Source organism: Scyliorhinus canicula, chromosome 10 (genome assembly GCF_902713615.1).
Source record: "Scyliorhinus canicula chromosome 10, sScyCan1.1, whole genome shotgun sequence".
NCBI classification, from domain to species: domain Eukaryota; kingdom Metazoa; phylum Chordata; class Chondrichthyes; order Carcharhiniformes; family Scyliorhinidae; genus Scyliorhinus; species Scyliorhinus canicula.
The window spans coordinates 107338803-107358890 of record NC_052155.1 but is presented as its reverse complement, the minus strand read 5'-3'; the positions used below and the strand labels follow the sequence as shown (position 1 = coordinate 107358890).

Here is a 20088-nt window from a genome sequence, read left to right as displayed (position 1 = left end):
CACAAGTTAATTTGACTAGAGTGGTGGAGCAAATGAAGATGGAGTTTCGGAGATTGGATGCACTCCCGCTGTCACTGACGGGGAGGGTGCAGACTGTAAAGATGACAATCCTCCCTAAATTCCTGTTCATCTTCCAGTACCTCCTGATCTTTATCCCACGGTCCTTCTTCAAAAGTACTGGCAAAATCATCATGAGCTTTGTCTGGGCGGGAAAATCCCTGCGGGTGAAGAAGGCGATGCTTGAAAGGAGCCGCAGCGAGGGAGGGCTGGCATTGCCGAGTCTGATCAACTACTACTGGGCGGCTAATATAGCCATGATAAGGAAGTAGATGGTGGGTACGGGGTCTATCTGGAAGCGGGTGGAGGCGGCTTAGTGCAGGGGCACCAGTTTGGCAGCCCTGGCCACGGCTCCCCTACCGCTGTTGCCAGCCAGGTACTCCTCTAGCCCGGTAGTGGGGGCGGCCCTGCGGATATGGGGCCAGTGGAGGAGGCATGTAGGGGAGGTAGGTGCATCTGTCTGGGCTCCAATATGTGATAACCATCGATTTATCCCTGGGAACATGGATGGAGGGTTTCAAACATGGCGGCAGGCGGGAGTGAGGAGGGTGGGCGATATGTTCCTGGAGGGGAGCTTTGTGAGTTTGAGGGGCTTGGAGGAGAAATTTGGGCTGGTAAGGGGAAATGATTTTAGGTACTTACAGATGCGGGACTTTGTCCGCAGACAGGTCCCATCCTTCCCACGCCTCCCACCAATACGGATCCAAGACAGAATAGTCTCTAGAGGAGAAGGAGAGGGTAGAGTCTCGGATATCTACAAGGTGCTGATGAAGGGGGAAGAGTCCCAGACGGAGGAACTGAAACTCAAATGGGAGGAGGAGCTTGGCGGGGAGATGGAGGACGGGCTGTGGGAAGAAGCCCTGAGTAGGGTAAACTCAACCGCAATATGTGCCAGGCTCAGCCTGATTCAATTTAAGGTCGTTCACCGGGCCCACATGACGGTAGCTCGGATGAGCAAATTCTTTGGGGTAGAGGATAAGTGCGCTAGATGCGCGGGAGGACCAGCGAACCACGTTCACATGTTTTGGGCATGTCCTAAGCTTAGGGGGTACTGGGAGGGATTTGCGGGGATCATGTCCCAGGTGCTAAAAACAAGGGTGGTGATGAGTCCAGGGGTGGCAATTTTCAGAAGACCTGGGAGTCCAGGGGAGAAAGAGGCCGATGTTCTGGCCTTTTCTTCCCTAATAACCCGGCGGCGAATACTGCTGGCATGGAGGGACTCAAAACCCCCGAAGACCGAACTATGGCTTTCGGACATGTCAAGTTTTCTGGGTATGGAAAAAATTAAGTTTGCCTTAAGGGGATCTGTACTGGGGTTCGCCCAAAGGTGGCAACCATTCATCGACTTCTTCGCGGGAGAGTGAACGTCAGCGGGGGGGGGGGGGGGGGGGGGGGGAAGAGAGAGAGAGATTAGAGTAGGAGAGATAAATAGGCGGGTAGTGCCTATGGGAGAGGAGCGGGCATGTGCAGTATGGTTTGATTAAAGTATTGGTTTTACGTTGATGTTTGCACATTTTTGTTATCTGTAACTGTCTACAATGCCAAAAAATACCGCAATAAAATTGTTTGTTAAAAAAAAAAGACTTGATCTTTAAGTCCACTTCACCCCCGCTGGGACTTTTTTTTTTAAACAGGGGGTGAATGTGGTAAACCACTGTATTGTATTGTACTGTTATATTGCTACATGCCTGGGCTTGTCCCTGCTGGCTCCAAACCACTGTAGAATATAATATGTGCATTGTGGTAAACTGCCACTGTATTATATGTAATGTGGTAAACCACTGCCTGCTGGTTCCACTTCCCCTCGGGCTCGGTATAAAGGTGGCTGCTCTCCGCCGCTGCCCCAGTTCGGGATCCAAGGCCAGGAGGCTTTCTGTTTAGTTTATTAAAGCCACAATTACGTTCACTGCTCGTCTCGTGTTCGTTGATGGCACACAAGTGGAAAAGCTTTTCAAAATGATAATTTGGGACCAATTACAGTCTCTTAGGAAATTGTGGATTAATCAATTTAAAGCCAGCAATGATTTATTGAAGAAAAATCACATCTAAATAACTTTATAGAGTATTCTGATGAGGTACCAGAGAGGGATGCTGAAGGTAATGTGGTTGATGTGATGATGTACAAGGACTTCCAAAGGCTTGTCAGCAACGTCAAAGGTCATGGAATTTAAAAAAGGACAATGGCAGCACAAATATGAAGTTGACAGGAAGCAAGAGAGTAGTGGTGAATAGTTGTTCCTGGGCCTGGAGAAAGGCTTATTGTGGGGTATTCTAAGGGTTGGTACTCGGATCACTGCTTTTTGAAATCCATTAATTAATAATCTAGACTTGGGTGTGCAGGGCACAATTTCAAATTTGTAGATGACACAAAAACTGTGAGGAGGATAGTGATCAACTTCCAGCAGGCGTAGACAGACTGGTGGAACAGGCGGACACTTGGCAGATGAAATTTAATGCAGGGAAATGTGAAGTGATACAATTCAGTAGGAAAAATGAGGAGGTGCAAAATGAGATAAAGGGATGGAGGAGCAGAGGGACCTTGGGGAAATAAGTGCACAAATCGCAATGGGCGGTGGAGCAAGTTGGGAAAGTGGATATTAAGGCATATGAGATTCTGGGCATTATAATAGAGGCAAAAGGTATAAAAGCAAGGAAGTTTTGTTGAACTTATAAAACAATGCTACGGCCTTAACTGGAATATAGTGTGGAGCCCAAAATGGGACACTTTAGGAATGATGATTCTAGGGTGCTGGGATAAAAGCAAAATACTGCAGATGCTGGAGATCTGAAATAAAAATGGAAAATGCCGGGAAGACTCAACAGGTCTGTCAGCATCTGAGAGGAGAGAAAGAGAGTTAACGTTCTTCAGAATACAGTAATTTCAGTTACATGGATAGATTGGAAGATTCAGATCATGAAGGGTTTGGAAAGTGAAGAATGGGAGAAAAAGTTGTATTCAGGAAGAACCAGAGTAGACCAATTTAAGATGATTTGGCAAAAAAGCCAAAGGGCACACGTGGAGAAACCTGTTAAATGCAGCATGTGGTTAGTATCTACGTGCAGATAGATATAAAGGTATAAATGGGTATGATATAATTGGGATTACGGAGACATGGCTGCAGGGTGACCAGGGATGGGAACTGAATGTCCCAGGGTTTTCAGTATTTAGGAAGGACAGGCATAAAATAAAAGGTTGTGGCGTGGCACTGCTGGTTAAAGAGGAAATTAACACAGCAGTGAGAAAGGATATTAGCTCTGACAAAGTGGAATCTGTATGGGTAAAGTTGAGAAATACCAAGGGGCAAAAAATATTAGTGGGTGCCATATATAGACCCCCAAACTGCAGTGGTGAGGTTGGCAATGGCATTAAACACAAAATTAGTGATGCATGTAATAAGGGAATATCAGTGATGATGGGTGATTTTAATCTTCACATAGATTGGGCAAATCAAATTAGCCACAATGCCATAGAGGACGACTTCCTGGAGTGTATACGGGACGGTTTTATTGACCAATATGTGGAGGAACCAACTCGAGAGCAGGCCATCTTAGACTGGGTACTAATGAGAAGGGAATCATTCTGGCTGTACGAGACCCCTTGGGGATGAGCGACCATAACATGATAGAATTTTTTTATCAAAATGGAGAGTGAAGTCGTTGATTCGGAAACTTGGATGTTGAATCTTAATAAAGGGAACTATGAAAATATGAGGCGCGAGTTGGCCTTGATAGATTGGGGAGAGTTACGTAAAGGGATGACAGTGCATAGATAATGACAAACATTCAAGGAACGCATGGGGGAACTACAGCAACTGTTCATTCCTGTCTGGCAGAAAAGCAAAGTGGGTAAGAGGACGAATCCATGGCTTACAAAGGAAATTAGAAATAGTATCCGATCCAAGGAAGAAGCATACAGATTGGCCAAGAAAAATAATAGATCTGAGGATTGGGAGCAGTTTAGAATTCATCAAAGAAAGACAAAGGAATTGATTAAGAAGGGGAAAGTACAAAAGGAAGCTTGCAGGGAACATAAAGACTGGAACTAAGAGTTTCTATAGATATGTGAAGAGAAAGAGATTGGTAAAGAGAAATGTAGGCCCCCTACAGACAGAAATAGGGGAATGCATAATAAGGGACAAAGAAATGGCTGAGCAATTGAATACACACTTTGGTTCTGGCTTCACAAAAGAGGACTCAAATCAAATACCAGAAATGCTGGAAAATGAAAGGTTTAGTGAGAGGGAAGAACTAAGGGAGATCAACATTAGTAGAGAAATGGTGAAGGGAAAATTGATGGGATTGAAGGTGGATAAATCCCCAGGCTCTGAGAATCGGCATCCCATGAGTGCTTCAGGAGGTGGCTCTGGAAATAGTGGACGCATTCTATCCCCGTAACCACAGGTAACCTTTTTGGACACGAAGGGCAATTTATCATGGCTAATCCACCTACCTGCACATCTTTGGACTGTGGGAGGAACCGGAGCACCCGGAGGAAACCCACGCAGACACAGGGAGAACATACAGAGTCTGCACAGGCAGTGACCCAAGATGGGAATCGAGCCTGTGACCCTGGAGTTGTGAAGCAACTGTGCTAACCACTGTGCTATTGTGCTGCATGATCTGGACAGGTTGGGCGAGTGGGCAAATCAATGACAGATGCATTGTAATTTGGATAAGTGTGAGGTTATTCACTTTGGAAGCAAAAACAGGAAGGCAGATTACTACCTGAATGGTTGTAAATTGGGAGAGGGGAGTGTGCAGCGGGACCTGGTGTCCTTGTGCACCAGTCGCTGAAGGTAAGCATGCAGGTGCAGCAGGCGGTAAAGAAGGCTAATGTTATGTTGGCCTTCTTTGTGAGAGGTTGAGTATAGAAGCAGTGACGCAATTATACAAGGCCTTGGTGAGGCCACACCTGGAGTATTGTGTGCAGTTTTGGTCTCCTCCTCCGAGGAAGGATGTTGTTGCTCTTGAGGGAGTGCAGCGAAGGTTTACCAGACCGATTCCAGGGATGGCGGGACTGTCATACGAGGAGAGATTGACTAGGTTGGGATTGTTCTCGCTGGAGTTCAGAAGAATGAGGTGGGGGGAATCTCAGAGACTTATAAAATTTTAACGGGATTAGACAGGGTAGATGCAGGGAAGATGTTACCAATGATGGGTGTGCCCAAAACCAGGGGTCACAGTCTGAGGATTCAAGGTAAACCATTTCGGACAGAAATAAGGAGACATTTCTTCACACAAAGAGTGGTGAGTCTGTGGAATTCATTACCACAGGAAGTAGTTGATGCTAAAAGTTTGAATATATTCAAGAGGTGGCCAGATATAGCACTTGGGGAGAATGGGATCAAAGGCTATAAGGAGGAAGCAGGATTAGGCTATTGAGTTGGATGATCAGTCATGATCATGATGAATGGCACAGCAGGCTCAAAGGGCCAAAAGGCCTCCTCCTGCTCCTATATTCTCCGTATCTATGTATGTCTGCTGGAAGCAGATTCAATCATTTTTTTAAAATAAATTTAGAGCACCCAATTATTTTTTTCCAATTAAGGGGCAATTTAGCATGGCCAATTCATTCTAGCCTGCACATCGCTTGGGTTGTGGGGGTGAGACCCTTGCAGATAAGGGGAGAATGTGCAAACTCCACACAGACAATGACCCAGGGTCAGGATCGAACCAGAGTCCTCGGTGCAGTGAGGTAGAAGTGCTAACCATTGTGCCACCCGGAAGCAGATTCGATCATGCCTTTCAAAAGAGAATTGATAAATTGAGCTAATGAGGGGAATAAATTCAGGATTTGCCGATGGCATCAAATGTCAAAGCCTCAATTTTAAGCTATTTATCTCAATTATAATCTCACATTTTAAGTACAGCCTGCTCACTCTTTCACTTGCGTTTCTCTTCTCCTTTGCTTGTGTTATAGTCTTTTGTCTTGTTTTTTATTTCTGATTTCAAGTTGTGCCACATCCAGCATCAATAGGACTCTCTGATTAATTGGAAAATGTAATCCTGAGGTGAGTTCGGTGCTACTGATCCTGCCCCAGTGTGGTTTGATCCCACGATGGCTACCAGAATTTTCTAATAGTCTAACTGACAGTGGATGAATGACAGTGAATCCAGCATCCTACCATCCTTTCCCTTAATCAGGGTCATGATCATTCTTTACAACCAATGCAATTGGTTGAGTGACAGGAAACCATGAATAGTGGTGAATGCATGTTTCTTGGACTGGAGGATGCATTATGATGGGGTCCCCCAGAGGTCAGTGCACACTTTGGTGTGCAGAGCATAATTTCAAAATTTGCAGATAACACAAAACTTGGAAACATTATGAACTGTGAGGAGGATAAGGACATAGGTAGGCTGATGGAATGGCTGGACACGTGGCAGGTGAAATTTTATGCAGATACACGTGAAGTGATTTGCTTTTGTACGAAGAATGATGAAAGACCATGTGAAATAAAGGATGCGCAGGAACAGAGGGATCTGGGTTTATATGCACAAATCATTGAGGGTGGCAGGACAGGTTGAGAAAGCATATGGGATCCTGAGCTTTATAAATAGAAACAAAAAACAAAAGCAAGGAACTTATCATAAAACTGTATTAAACATAGGTTCAGTCTCAACTGGAGGACTGTGCCCTGTTCTGGACACCACATTTCAGGATGAATGTGAAGGCATTAAAGAGGGTGCAGAAGACTTCCGGTTGCGGCTATGCGGAGCTAAGCCGCACGTTTGGCAGCTCCCGCTAGAAACGGACTTTTGGGCTCTTTTTAGGGCCCCCAGTGGTGCTTGATCGACGATTCCCGACGTGGGAAGGGGTCTGCAGTAGATCCCCAGGGTTCTATGGTCCGGACCAGGAGTGGGGCGAGCAGAAAAGCGGTGGCAGCGCCTCTGGAAAAGCGGGGGAAGGAAAACAAAATGGCGGCCGGTGGAGCCCTCGAGGGAGTGGAGGCAGTGGGCGCAGAGCAGCAGGAGACTCTTCAGCGCTGCTTTCGGGAGCTTAAGGTGGAGCTGCTGGAGTCACTGAAGGCTACCACCGGTAAGCTGCTGGAGACTCAGACAGCCCAGGGGGCCGCAATCCGGGAGCTGCAGCAGCAAGCCTCCGAAAGAGAGGATGAGGCCGCGGCCCTCACGGGGAAGGTGGAGATGCACGAGGCGCTCCATAAAAAGTGGCAGGAGCGGTTCGAGGAGATGGTGAACCGGTCGAGGCGGAAAAATTTACGGATCCTGGGCCTCACGGAGGGGCTGGAGGGGTCAGACCTGGCGGCCTATGTGGTCGTTTTGTTGAACTCGCTTATGGGAGCTGGGTCCTTCCAGGGTCCCCTGGAGCTGGAGGGGGCCCACAGAATACTGGCCAGGAGGCCCAATCCGAATGAGCCGCCGTGGGCGGTGCTGGTGCGGTTCCACCGTTTCGTTGACCGGGAGTGCGTGCTTCGGTGGGCTTAGAAGGAGCGGAGCAGCAAGTGGGAGAACACGGTGGTGCGGATCTACCAGGACCGGAGTGCGGAGGTGGCTAAGCGGAGGGCCGGATACAACCGGACGAAGGCGGTGCTCCACAGACAGATTGTGAAGTTTGGCATGTTGCAGCCGGCGCGTCTGTAGGTCACCTACAAGGACCGTCACCGTTATTTCGAGTCCCCGGAGAAGGCGTGGGCCTTTGTGCAGGCCGAGAAATTGGACTCAAACTGAGGGTCAGGGATGGGGTTTCTGTATGTAAATGTAACTGTGTCTATTTTTTTGGAGGGGGTGTTTAGGCACTTGAAGGGGCTGAAGGCGGATGTGGCCATGCTCCAGGAGACGCACCTGAAGGTGGCGGACCAGGTTCGACTGAGGAAGGGATGGGTGGGCCAAGTATTTCATTCAGGGCTGGATGCGAAGAATCGGGGGGTGGCGATCCTGGTGGGAAAGAGGGTGTCGTTTGAGGCGTCAAATGTGGTGGCTGACAGTGGCGGGAGGTATGTGATGGTGAGTGGTAAGCTGCAGGGGGAGCGGGTGGTGCTGGTGAATGTCTACGCACCGAACTGGGACGATGCGGGGTTTATGCGGCGCATGTTGGGCCACATTCCGGATCTGGAGGCAGGGGGCCTGATCATGGGGGGGGGGACTTCAACACGGTGCTGGATCCCCCATTGGATCGATCCAGGTGCCGGATGGGTAGGAGGCCGGAGGCGGCTAAGGTGTTGAGGGGGTTTATGGATCAGATGGGAGGGGTGGATCCCTGGAGGTTTGCGAGGCCAAGGGCCAGGGAGTACTCGTTTTTCTCCCACGTGCATAAGGCCTATTCCAGGATCGATTTTTTTGTCCTGAGCAGGGGGCTGGTTTCAAGGGTGGAGGATGCCGAATACTCTGCCATAGCCATTTCGGATCATGCCCTGCACTGGGTGGACCTCGGGCTGGGAGAGGAGAGGCCCGCTCTGGCGCTTGGAGGTGGGGCTGCTGGGAGACGAGAAGGTGGGCGGGAGGGTTCGGGGGTGTATCAAGAGGTACCTTGAGGCCAACAATAACGGGGAGGTCCGAGTGGGGACGATCTGGGAGGCATTGAAGGCGGTGATTAGAGGGGAGTTGATTTCCATCCGAACCCATAGGGAGAGGGGAGAGCAGAGAGAGAGGAAGAGATTGGTGGGGGAGATGGTGAGGGTGGACAGGAGATATGCGGAGGCTCCGGAGGAGGGATTGCTGGGGGAGCGGCGTAGCCTTCAGGCCAGGTTTGATCTACTGACCATCAGAAAGGCGGAAGCTCAGTGGAGGAAAGCACAGGGAGCGGTGTATGAATACGGGGAGAAGGCGAGTAGGATGCTGGCACACCAGCTCCGAAAGCGAGACGCGGCCAGGGAGATTGGGGGAGTGAAGGACAGAGATGGGAAGGTGGTGCGGAGGGGGGTAGACGTTAATGGGGTCTTTAGGGACTTTTATGGGGAATTGTACCGGTCTGAACCGCTTCTTGGACAAGCTGCGATTTCCGACGGTGGAGGCGGGGCAGGTGGAGGGACTGGGGACGCCGATTGAGCTGGAGGAGCTGGTCACTGGGATTGGCAGCATGCAGTCGGGGAAGGCACGGGGCCGGATGCATTTCCGGCCGAATTTTATAAAATGCATTCATAGAATTTACAGTGCAGAAGGAGGCCATTCAGCCCATCGAGTCTGCACCGGCTCTTGGAAAGAGCACCCTACCCAAGGTCAAAAACTCCACCCTATCCCCGTAACCCAGTAACCCCACCCAACACTAAGGGCAATTTATCATGGTCAATCCACCTAACCTGCACATCTTTGGACTGTGGGAGGAAACCGGAGCACCCGGAGGAAACCCACGCACACACGGGGAGGATGTGCAGACTCCGCACAGACAGTGACCCAAGCCGGAATCGAACCTGGGACCCTGGTGCTGTGAAGCGATTGTGCTATCCACAATGCTACCGTGCTGCCTCCTGTTGGTCCCCTATGCGGACCTGTTGGACCCCCTGTTGGTTCGGACCTTTAACGAGGCAAGGGAGGGGGGGCTTTGCCCCCAACTATGTCACGGGCACTGATTTCTTTGATCCTTAAGCGGGACAAGGACCCCTGCAGTGTGGGTCATATAGGCCGATCTCACTGCTAAATGTAGACGCCAAGCTGTTGGCGAAGATCTTAGCTACAAGGATAAAGGATTGTGTGCCGGGGGTCATTCACGAGGGCCAGACGGGGTTTGTAAAGGGAAGGCAGTTGAATACCAACATACGAAGGCTTCTGAATGTCATTAAGATGCCGGCTGTGGAATGGGAGGCGGAGATAGTGGTGGCATTAGACGCGGAGAAGGCCTTTGATAGGGTTGAGTGGGGGTATCTGTGGGAGGTGTTGGAAAGGTTTGGGTTTGGGGAGGGGTTTGTCCGTTGGGTGAGGCTGCTCTATGAGGCCCCGATGGCGAGTGTAGCCGCGAATAGGAGGAGGTCGGAGTACTTTCGGCTGCACCGGGGGACGAGGCAGGGGTGTCCCCTGTCCCCCTTGCTCTTTGCGTTGGCAATTGAGCCCCTGGCCATGGCGCTGAGGGAGTCGGGGAACTGGAGGGGCCTGGTGAGGGGTGGGGAGGAGCATCGAGTGTCACTTTATGCGGACGACCTGTTGCTGTATGTGGCGGACCCGGTGGGGGGAATGCTAGAGGTGATGAGGATTCTCAGCGAATTTGGGGGCTTTTCTGGGTATAAGCTCAACCTGGGTAAGAGCGAGCTGTTCGTTGTGCACCCGGGGGATCAGGAGGGGGGGATTGATAGGCTCCCACTGAAGCAGGCAGGGAGGAGCTTTAGGTACCTGGGAGTCCAGGTGGCTAGGAGCTGGGGGGCCCTGCACAAGCTTAACCGCACAAGGCTGGTGGAGCAAATGGAGGAGGAGTTTAAAAGGTGGGATATGTTACCGCTGTCGCTGGCGGGTAGGGTGCAGTCCGTCAAGATGACGGTGCTCCCGAGGTTTTTGTTACTGTTCCAGTGCCTCCCCATCCTTATCCCGAAGGCCTTTTTTAGGAGTGTCAACAGGAGCATCACGGGGTTTGTATGGGCACACGGGACCCCGAGGGTGAGAAGGGTGTTTTTGGAGCGGGGCAGGGATAGGGGGGGGGGGCTGGCGCTGCCCAACCTCTGTGGGTATTACTGGGCTGCCAACGCAGCAATGGTGCATAAGTGGGTAATGGACGGGGAGGGGGCAGCATGGAAGAGGATGGAGATGGCGTCCTGTGTAATTACGAGCCTGGAGGCGCTGGTAACGGCGCCGTTGCCGTTCCCTCCAACGAGGTATACTACGAGCCGGGTGGTGGTGGCTACCCTGAAAATTTGGGGGCAATGAAGACGGGATAGGGGGGAGCTCGGTGGAGTCCCTGATACGGGGGAACCACCAGTTTGTCCCGGGGAGCATCAATGGGGGGTTTTTTAGCTGGCACAGGGCAGGTATTAGGAGGTTGAGGGACCTGTTTTTAGATGGGAGGTTTGCGAGCCTGGGTGAGTTGGAGGGGAAGTTTGGGCTCCCCCGGGGAACATGTTTAGGTACATGCAGGTTAGGGCGTTTGCCAGGCGGCAAGTGGCGGGTTTCCCTATGTTGCCCCCGCGGGGGGGGTTCGGGACAGGGTGTTCTCGGGGGTGTGGGTTGGAGGAGGGAAGATTTCGGACGTATACCATGTTATGTAGGAGGTGGATGAGGCCTCGGTGGAGGAGCTGAAGGGTAAATGGGAAGAGGAGCTGGGTGTAGAGATTGAGGAGGGGACGTGGGCGGATGCCCTGGAAAGGGTGAACTCTTCTTGTGCGAGGCTTAGCCTCGTACAGTTCAAAGTGCTGCATAGGGCTCACATGACCGGAACGAGGATGAGCAGGTTCTTTGGGGGCGAGGATAGGTGTATTAGGTGCTCGGGGAGCCCAGCGAGCCATGCCCATATGTTCTGGGCATGCCCAGCGTTGGGGGACTTTTGGAAGGGGGTAGCAAGCACGGTGTCGAGGGTGGTAGGATCCAGGGTTGAGTCAGGCTGGGGACTCGCGATATTTGGGGTAGCAGCGGAGCCGGGAGTGCAGGAGGCGAAAGAGGCCGGGGTTCTGGCCTTTGCGTCCCTAGTAGCCCGGCGTAGGATTTTGCTTCAGTGGAAGGATGCAAGGCCCCCAGGCATGGAGGCCTGGATCAATGACATGGCGGGGTTCATCAAGTTGGAGAGGGTGAAATTCGCCCTGAGAGGGTCGGTGCAAGGGTTCTTTAGGCGGTGGCAGCCTTTCCTGGATTTCCTGGCGGAACGGTAGGGAAATAGGCCGGCAGCAGCAGCAACCCGGGGGGGGGGGGGGGGGGGGGGGGGGGGGGGTTTGGTTCGGTGGGAGGGAGAATTGTGTACATGGGTTTGTTGGATGTGGCGGGTGTTATCTCTTTCCTTTTTGTTGTTTTCTTTTTTGTTTTTGTAGTTGCTGGGGGGGGGGGGGGGGGGGGGGGGTGGTTGGTTTTTGTTCTTTGGTTTTTACTATGGTTGTTTTGTTAATATTGTTTTGTTGTTTATATTTGTGAAAATCTTAATAAAAATTATTTTTTTTTAAAAGAGGGTGCAGAAAATATTCACAAGAATGGTTCCAGGGATGTGGAACTTCAGTTACATGGACAGATTGGAGAAACTGGGGCAGTTTTCCTTGGAGGAGAGAAGGTTAAGAGGAAATTTGATAGATATGCTCAAAATAATGAGGGATCTGTAAAGAGTAAATAGGAAGAAGCTGTTCTCACTGGAGTAAGGATCAAGAAACTGACAACACCGATTTAAAATGATTGGCAAAAAAAAAGCATGGTGACATGAGGAAAACCTTCTAAATTAAAAAAACCTAACCAGTGGTTAGAATCTGGAATGTGCTGCCTGAGCTTGTCGGAGGCAGATTCAATTATGGCTTTCAAAAGAGAAATAGTTAATTATCTGAAATGGAAAAAAATGCATGGCTACAGGCAAAAAGTGGGAGAATATTTTGAGGTGAACAGCTGTTGCAGAGAGCTGGCAGAGACAAGACATGCTGAATGGCCTCCTTCTTTGCTATAAATAGTCTACGAATACATTTAACCTGGATCGCAAAATATAGCATTTCATGAAAATCACTAAATACAGTGAAACAGTGCTGAATTATTTGTCAAATAGTATAAAATTTTCTATAAAAAGTGAGCACCTCTGGCGTTCCACAGAAAGTAGATGTGGTGTCAGTGCAAGCAATTCCTTCTTTACAAAGGCCAAAGTCTGTTAAAGCTATGTGCCCCTGCAACACAAAGCAAACAGCATCAGATAATAAAAACAAGATATTTAAACAAGCAGAAAATGTTGGATATAAACAGAAAGTCAATCATTATCTGTAAGAGACATCAAGGTAACATTTTTTTCCAGTCACTTGCCTCTTTTCTTTACAGATGCTAAATAACCTGCTCTGAGTTTACACCATTTTATTTTTTTTCAGGTTCATAGTATTTACAGATTTATTATTTAAAATGTAAACAATAAAATAATTGAAATGTAATTCAACATTTATTTTCAAAAGTTGACTAGCAGTTTCCATAAATCTCAGCTTTAGCTAAAGTAGACTGGCAAGCGTGGACAAACGTGTACTTTAATGATTATGATAGGAAATATTCAGAATACGGAGCAACTGATGACCCCTATATTCTTATTGCTTAATTATTGTATCAGCATTTGTGTTTTGTGCAAACCATGGACTGGTCGATGATGGGTGCAAAATTTAGTTGCGTCATGCACTTTTGGATCCAAAATTGTGTGCAAGCTACATATGAATATTTATGATGTGGGCAATATTAGATGTCATTTTGGGTAGGCTGTTAGCATGGGCATTGAGAGCACACACTGGAAAGCACAGTTGGCAGATAGTGATGCAGCTCAGCATATAATGCCGATTTGACTCTAGCGGTAGCATTTTTGACCTTGTTGCTGCTACTTTATTTTATATTATTTATTCTCTGATCGGATGTGGGTGTCATTGATAAGGCCAGCATTTTTTGCCACCCCTAGCTGTCCTGGAACAGAGTGGCTTGCTGGGCCATTTTGGAAGGCAGTTTAGAGCTGACCACATTACTGAGATTCTCAAGTCACATGTAGGCCGCACCAGGAAAGGACAGATTTCCCTCCCCAAAGGGCATTAAGTAAGCCAGATAGGCTTTTACAACAATTGATGATAGTTTCATGGTCAACATGGGGCTAGATTTCAATTCCATATTTTGTTAATTGAATATAAATTCCACCAGCTGCTTTTGTGGGATTTTAACCCATGTCCCAGAGCATTAGCCGGGGCCTCTGGATTAGCAGCCTGGTGATATTAACACTATGCCACCATCTCCCCAACTAACATCCTCTCTTCAGAGCAGTTGAAAAGAGGATCTATCGTCAGTAACCACAACATAGAAGAGCAAACGAAAAGAAGATCTAGAAGCATTAACCACTACTTAGAAGAGCAGGTGATAGGAGGAGCCAGAGCCACTTCAGTATGGGCTCTCCCACCCACAGTTGTATTTAAGCACCTCAAGTGCAACTGGATCCATGTAGGCAATGTAAATATCTTTGCACCATTTATAATAACCATTTTGAACTGTCTGTAATGTTTCCTTGATTGTATTGAAGAACCTCAAGAGTGCAACATGATGTATTTAGAAAACTTCAATATTATTGCATTTTGTGTGACGACCACTTCGAAATGTTTGTAATGTCCTGTCAGAATTAATGTCGAGTCCATATGAACTGTAATATGGACTCAAAACATTAATTCTGTTTCTCACTCCACGATCCTTGTGAGGGCTTGTGAGAAAGGAATTGTGATAATCATGGGTGATTGTAATCTACATATAGATTGGACAGATGTGATTGGCAAAATTAGCCTGAATAGTGACTTCATAGACTATATTCAGGACAGTTTCTTAGAATCGCACATTTTAGCACCTACCAGGGAACAGGATTTACTCGATCTAGTAATGTGCAATAAGACAAGGTGCCCAGGTGGCACTGCCAAGCTGGCTGGAGCAGTGGCACTGCCAAGAGCCTGAGCCCGAGGCGGGCATTTCCAAGAAAGAAGGAATGGAGGTGCAGGGTAGGTAAGAAAGGGCCTCTGGTAGGTTGGGGCCTAAAGAGGGGGCCCCAGGGACCACATAGCAGGGTGGTCACTTGAGAGTGTGGGGGAGTGCCCACATGTGCGGAGAGGGGGGTGACACTGGCCATGGATGGGGAATGTGGGGGATTCACAAGCTCACTTTGAGATCGAGGCACACTTCTAAAATGGCAGCCCGATCTCTCAGCTCCCCAGTGATGTAAATAATTCTAATTATAGGCTAAACCGGTGAGAAACTCTCCATGGCCCCAAAAAGTGACAGTGTCATTAGATAGCGGTGGGGAACTCGCTGACAGAGCCAGTGGGAAACTCCCAGCACAATTTGCCACAAACGACACTTGGAAACCTTTCCGTTAGATCGTGTCCAAGGGGTCTCCCCATTAAGATGGAGGTGAAAATAATTTTTACCTCTCAGAGGGTCGTGAATCTTTGTCAAAGCTGGGGAGAACTGGAGTCCAGTTCTCTCCAGCTTTTGACCAAGTCATCCAGACTCGAAACATTACCTCCCTTCTCTCTCCACAGATGCAGTCAGATCTGCTGAGATTATCTGGTATTTTTTGTTTTTGTTTCAGAGTCTCAGGCAGATCCTTTGATCTTCGCTGAGACTGAGATAAACATATATGATAGCTCTGTTTTACTAAGGAAGTACTTACTGAAATCTGCCAGCTCTTGCAAGTAGTACAGGCTTAGCACAGGCTGGGGGTGTGTCAAGGCGCCTACCAAACTGGATCAGTGACATTTCCAACAAATTGCAGTTGCCTGACTCCTGTTACATAAGGGTGGTAACTGAGGTTCTCTACGTGAAGAGAGGGGGAAACATTGCCTTTGCTTTTTCTAAAGAGATGCAGGTGAAATGATCATGGTTTTCCCCATGATAAAAGGCTTCCTCATGGGGAAAAGTGCATTGACCGTACGTCACTTTACAGGCTATGCATGTAAATTCTGAGATATACCACAACTGTGAATGGTTACACTTCCTCAGCGTCCAGTTGAGTTGAAGCCACATTCAGCACATCATGCAGGTCAATGGCCAGTATTCTGGCAACAGCCATTCTGTGAGTCTTTTGTATCTTCAAGGTTTGAACCCCCAAGAAACCAGTGTATGGTACTGGCACAAAGGTCTACATGCTTTCCACCTGGGAAATAACTGTGAGAAACCCATGCACACAGGTACCAGGGTATTGGCCGGGTGGGGCACTGAATGTTTGAGTGTTGCCTGAAATAGCAGCCATTGGTTATACTACAGCTTATTTTCAAGGCTTATTAAATTTTGTGGCCATTGCCTTCAGTTATACCACTCATGTCAACACCATTGCATCATCTGCACCAACAATAACCATCGGATTTGGTGTTTACATGACCTAAGTAATCTGTAATTTTTATTAAGAAACATTTAAATCTACATTAAAACTGAGCAAAATGCTGTATCTAATATTTTAGCTCTATTCCTTCCTAATGTTCTGTTGTTCATTTAACAAGCAAAAATAGATAAATGGAACTTAATAGGTTACACCTGTGGCCCATATTTCAGTGTTCTTAAAGAATCAAACTGCTTGACTAATAAGAAATTCATGTGCATACCTGAGAGTCTAAAAGGATATTTTCTGGTTTCAAATCCCTATTACAAAAAAGAAATAAAATAAATTGATATTAAGTCAAACTACATGTCATTTAGTTTTGCAATAAGAAATGAGAAAATTGAGATAGGCAGTTCAGAAGATCAGGATTAATCAAATTTCAAGTTTAGAAAACAGCCTCAGTTTGGTTCTGGTACAAACAAATCAGATCAGTAAGTATATACATTCAGCCACTGCAACACCACCATCAACATCATCGCTAAAAATATCACTAGTGCAATACCCCAATCCCTCCAGGAAGCATTCAGGAACTGGGACCAAGTCAAATTAGCAAGGTGAGGTGAGGATCATCCACATAAACAGAATACAAGTGGCAATAGTTTTGAAAATGTTGAGGGTTGTGTATTGTGAAGCTGAAAGGCATGCATGGGCTGGTGCTGGGAAATGTGAAAAATTGCTCAGGTTTGTCCTATCTAATGTTCCCGTCAAGCAACCTAAAAAGGTACACTTTAAGGTGACTCTCCCCGATGCAAAAAAGGGCCTGCGCATTGAAACAAATTGCTTTCATACTCCAAAAATAATTAGACAGAATGTTGTTTCTGCTCACAAAAAAAGCAGGCTAAATCCAACACAGCCAAATAATACCTTATTAGCTTAATCTCTATCACCAGCAAATTGATGCAAGTAACTGTAACAAGCACTATGAAGCGGCACATATTCAACAATAACTTGCTCACTAATATTTAGTTTGGATTCCACCACCATTACTCAGCTCCAGACTTACGTAATTACATCTTTAATTCAAACATGGTATAAAATCAGAATTTCAGAGCTACGGCGAGAGTAACAGCCTTCAGACCAATGCAGTATTTGACAGACTATGGCACCAAACAGGCTGGTAAAATTGGGGTAAACTCTCCAGTGGCTGGAGTCATACCTATTGTTGTGTATATGCAATTTGGAATAACACATGCTGCCATTTGATGCAGTTTTGAGTAAAAAGTGAATTCAATGCTTTGAAGTGAGTTCAATGTGTTTTATTGAACTATTAGCACAGTTCTCAATGAGTTCGACTGCCTGCTAATCTAAATGTAGTAACTCGGTCTAACTGAACCAGCCTTGCTCTAAGCCACGTGCTGGGGTCTGATGCTGAGGATACACCCTGTCTCACTCTGTAGATGTTGGTCTGTGGAAAGAGGCGGGGTGTGAGTGCCTCATCCCTTTTATAGTGAGATACCACCCGAGTGTCCTAACTGCTCATTGGTCGTGTCCTATTCTATGTGTTCATTAGCTGCATGTTTGCATATCATGACACCTACTACAAAGGAAGATCATCAAATTGATGCTTCCGACTGGGTTACATCAATAGTTACCTAGAAACAGTTCGAATAATTAAAACTGATTCTAGTTTTTGGGTAAATACTGTACAGCCGCACAATGAGCTTCCGCAGGAGACACCCCCACCACCTGGACAAACCATGGGACTCCCCTCCCCAACTCCCATCCCACCCTCCACCTACCACCCCAGAATGTTCCGTGCCTCCACCTCCCTCCCCACCCCACCCTCACAAGGATTACACCTCCCAATGTGAACTTCCCAAACCACAGAATTCCCCCATTCCAATTGAACTCCCAATCCCCATGGGAATGTTTGCCCCTCTCCAAGGCACTCGCCAACCCTAACCCCTCAACCCCAAGGCCCCAGCCTGACTCGACACCCCCCCCCCCCCACCTCACAATCACACATACTTACTTTCTCCCTGTCTTTTCAAGGATTATCTAAGGACCTTGAAATTTACCTGGTTTACGGCAACTAGTGCCAAGAAAAGAGGGCATGGCTTAAATACCCGAGACTCTACAACCCTTGTCACTGGGCCCGATGGACAGCCTAACTGTCCAGATCTCGCCCGGCCCAAGTTGGAAGGTCGGGCAAGATAGGATTGCTTGGATTTCATGGCAAGAACCTTTGAGCAGAATGGCAATCTGACTCAATTAGAACTCCATCGGAAGTTTTGACAATATTGTCTAGTGCAGGGTTTTTCAAACCCAGGGTCGTGACCCGCCGGTGGGTCGTGGGTAGGTGTCGGAAAGGTCGTGGAGCGATCGATTGTGGCGTCCCTGATCGAGGGAAGATGACCCCAATGGCTGCAACCGGCTTTTGAGAATGCCGGACACGGGCAGTCCCTGATTGGCTGCAGTGTTTGAGGGGGTCGGGGCGGCGCAGCGCGAGGCTGGGCTGTCTGCTGGTCACCGCGTGCAGTGAGTGGGAACAGGGGCTGATGGGCGTGATGCACTATCAATTGTACTAAAGACTCGGATTGGTACAACAGAGGCTTTATTACAGTCATATGTGTGGCCTGTAACTGCAGCTGGTAGAATGGCTGATCAGGAGAAGTCATGCATATTTATAGGCTCCTTGTGGGCGGAGCTTGCCGGCAGGGGCTACCGGCGAACCTATAGTATAGGTACTACTGTACATCCCCTAATACAGGAACACAGTTACACAGTGGATCACCACATTTACCCCCTGTTAAAAATGAGTCCGGCGGGGGTGGCGTGAAACTATATACAGAATTGTGAATTATTTACAGAGGGGAGAGAAAAAAAATATATGGGTCCATCTTGTAATCTGGTGCCCGTCAGAGGTTAAGCCTGTCCGGTGGTTTGACAGTTCGCTGGGAGCGACGTAACAGTGGTGGCGATGTCGGTACAGGCAGTGTCGGCGTCGTCGACGTCGGTGCTGGCGCTGGCCAATAGTTGGATGACTCCGGGAGCGTGCCAAAATCTTCCTCGTCCTCTAGCGTGGGCAGGGGAAGGAGGGATGGACCTGGTGGGGCTGATGCTGGGAGCGCCGGGGGAGGAGAGGGTGGCGCGTGGGTGGGGAAGTGTGTGGGAGTGGGAGCGGCTCCCGAGGGAGCAAGGTCCCTGAGTGAGAGCGTATCCTGGTGGCCGTCGGGGAACTCCACGTAGGCATACTGGGGGTTGGCGTGGAGCAGGCGCACCCTGTCCACCAAGGGGTCCGCCTGGTGGAGTCGGACATGCCTACGCAGTAGAACCGGTCCTGGAGCTGCGAGCCAAGTCGGGAGCGACACCCCAGATGTGGACTTCCTAGGGAAGGTAAAAACACGTTCATGGGGTGTGTTATTCATGGCAGTGCACAGTAGAGACCAAATGGAGTGCAGTGCATCCGGGAGGACCTGCTGCCAGCGAGCGGCTGGGAGGTTTCTGGACCGTAGGGCCAGCTGGACGACCCTCCAAACCGTCCCGTTCTCCCTCTCTACCTGCCCGTTTCCCTGGGGGTTGTAGCTGGTCGGCCTGCTGGAGGGGATACCCCTGCTGAGCAGGAACTGACACAGCTCATCGCTCATGAATGAGCTGTCGCTGTGGATGCAGTCGGGGAAACTGAACAGAGCGAATATGGAGTTGAGGGCCTTGATGACGGTGGCAGACGTCATATCCGGGCATGGGATGGCGAAAGGGAACCTGGAGAATTCATCGACCACACTGAGGATATATGTGTTGCGGTCGGTGGAGGGGAGGGGCCCTTTGAAATCCACGCTGAGGCGTTCAAAGGGGCGGGATGCTTTCACCAGGCGCGCGTGGTCGGGCCGGTAGAAGTGCGGCTTGCACTCCGCACAGACCTGGCAGTTTCTGGTGACTGTCCGTACTTCCTCGACGGAGTAGGGCAGATTGCGGGCTTTGACGAGGTGATACAACCGAGTGACCCCCGGGTGGCAATGGCTGTTGTGCAGGGCACGGAGCTGGCCTATTTGTGCGCTGGCACATGTACCTCGAGAAAGGGCGTCTGGAGGCTCGTTGAGCTTGCAGGGGCGATACAAGATCTCGTAATTATAGGTGGAGAGCTCGATTCTCCACCTCAA

General features: G+C 48.8%; 1 protein-coding gene across 6 annotated transcripts in view; it reads right to left on the bottom strand.

Annotated features, from left to right (window-relative positions):
• sgk3 (serum/glucocorticoid regulated kinase family member 3) overlaps positions 1-20088 on the bottom strand; it is a 189854-nt gene that overhangs the window by 21504 nt on the left and 148262 nt on the right. For all 6 annotated transcript variants that reach the window (XM_038809514.1, XM_038809512.1, XM_038809513.1 and 3 more), the window contains 2 exons: positions 16212-16248; positions 12696-12782 (listed from right to left, as the gene is read on the bottom strand). In XM_038809514.1, coding sequence (XP_038665442.1) covers positions 12696-12782; positions 16212-16248 — 124 coding nt within the window. The remainder of the gene's footprint in view (positions 1-12695; positions 12783-16211; positions 16249-20088) is intronic.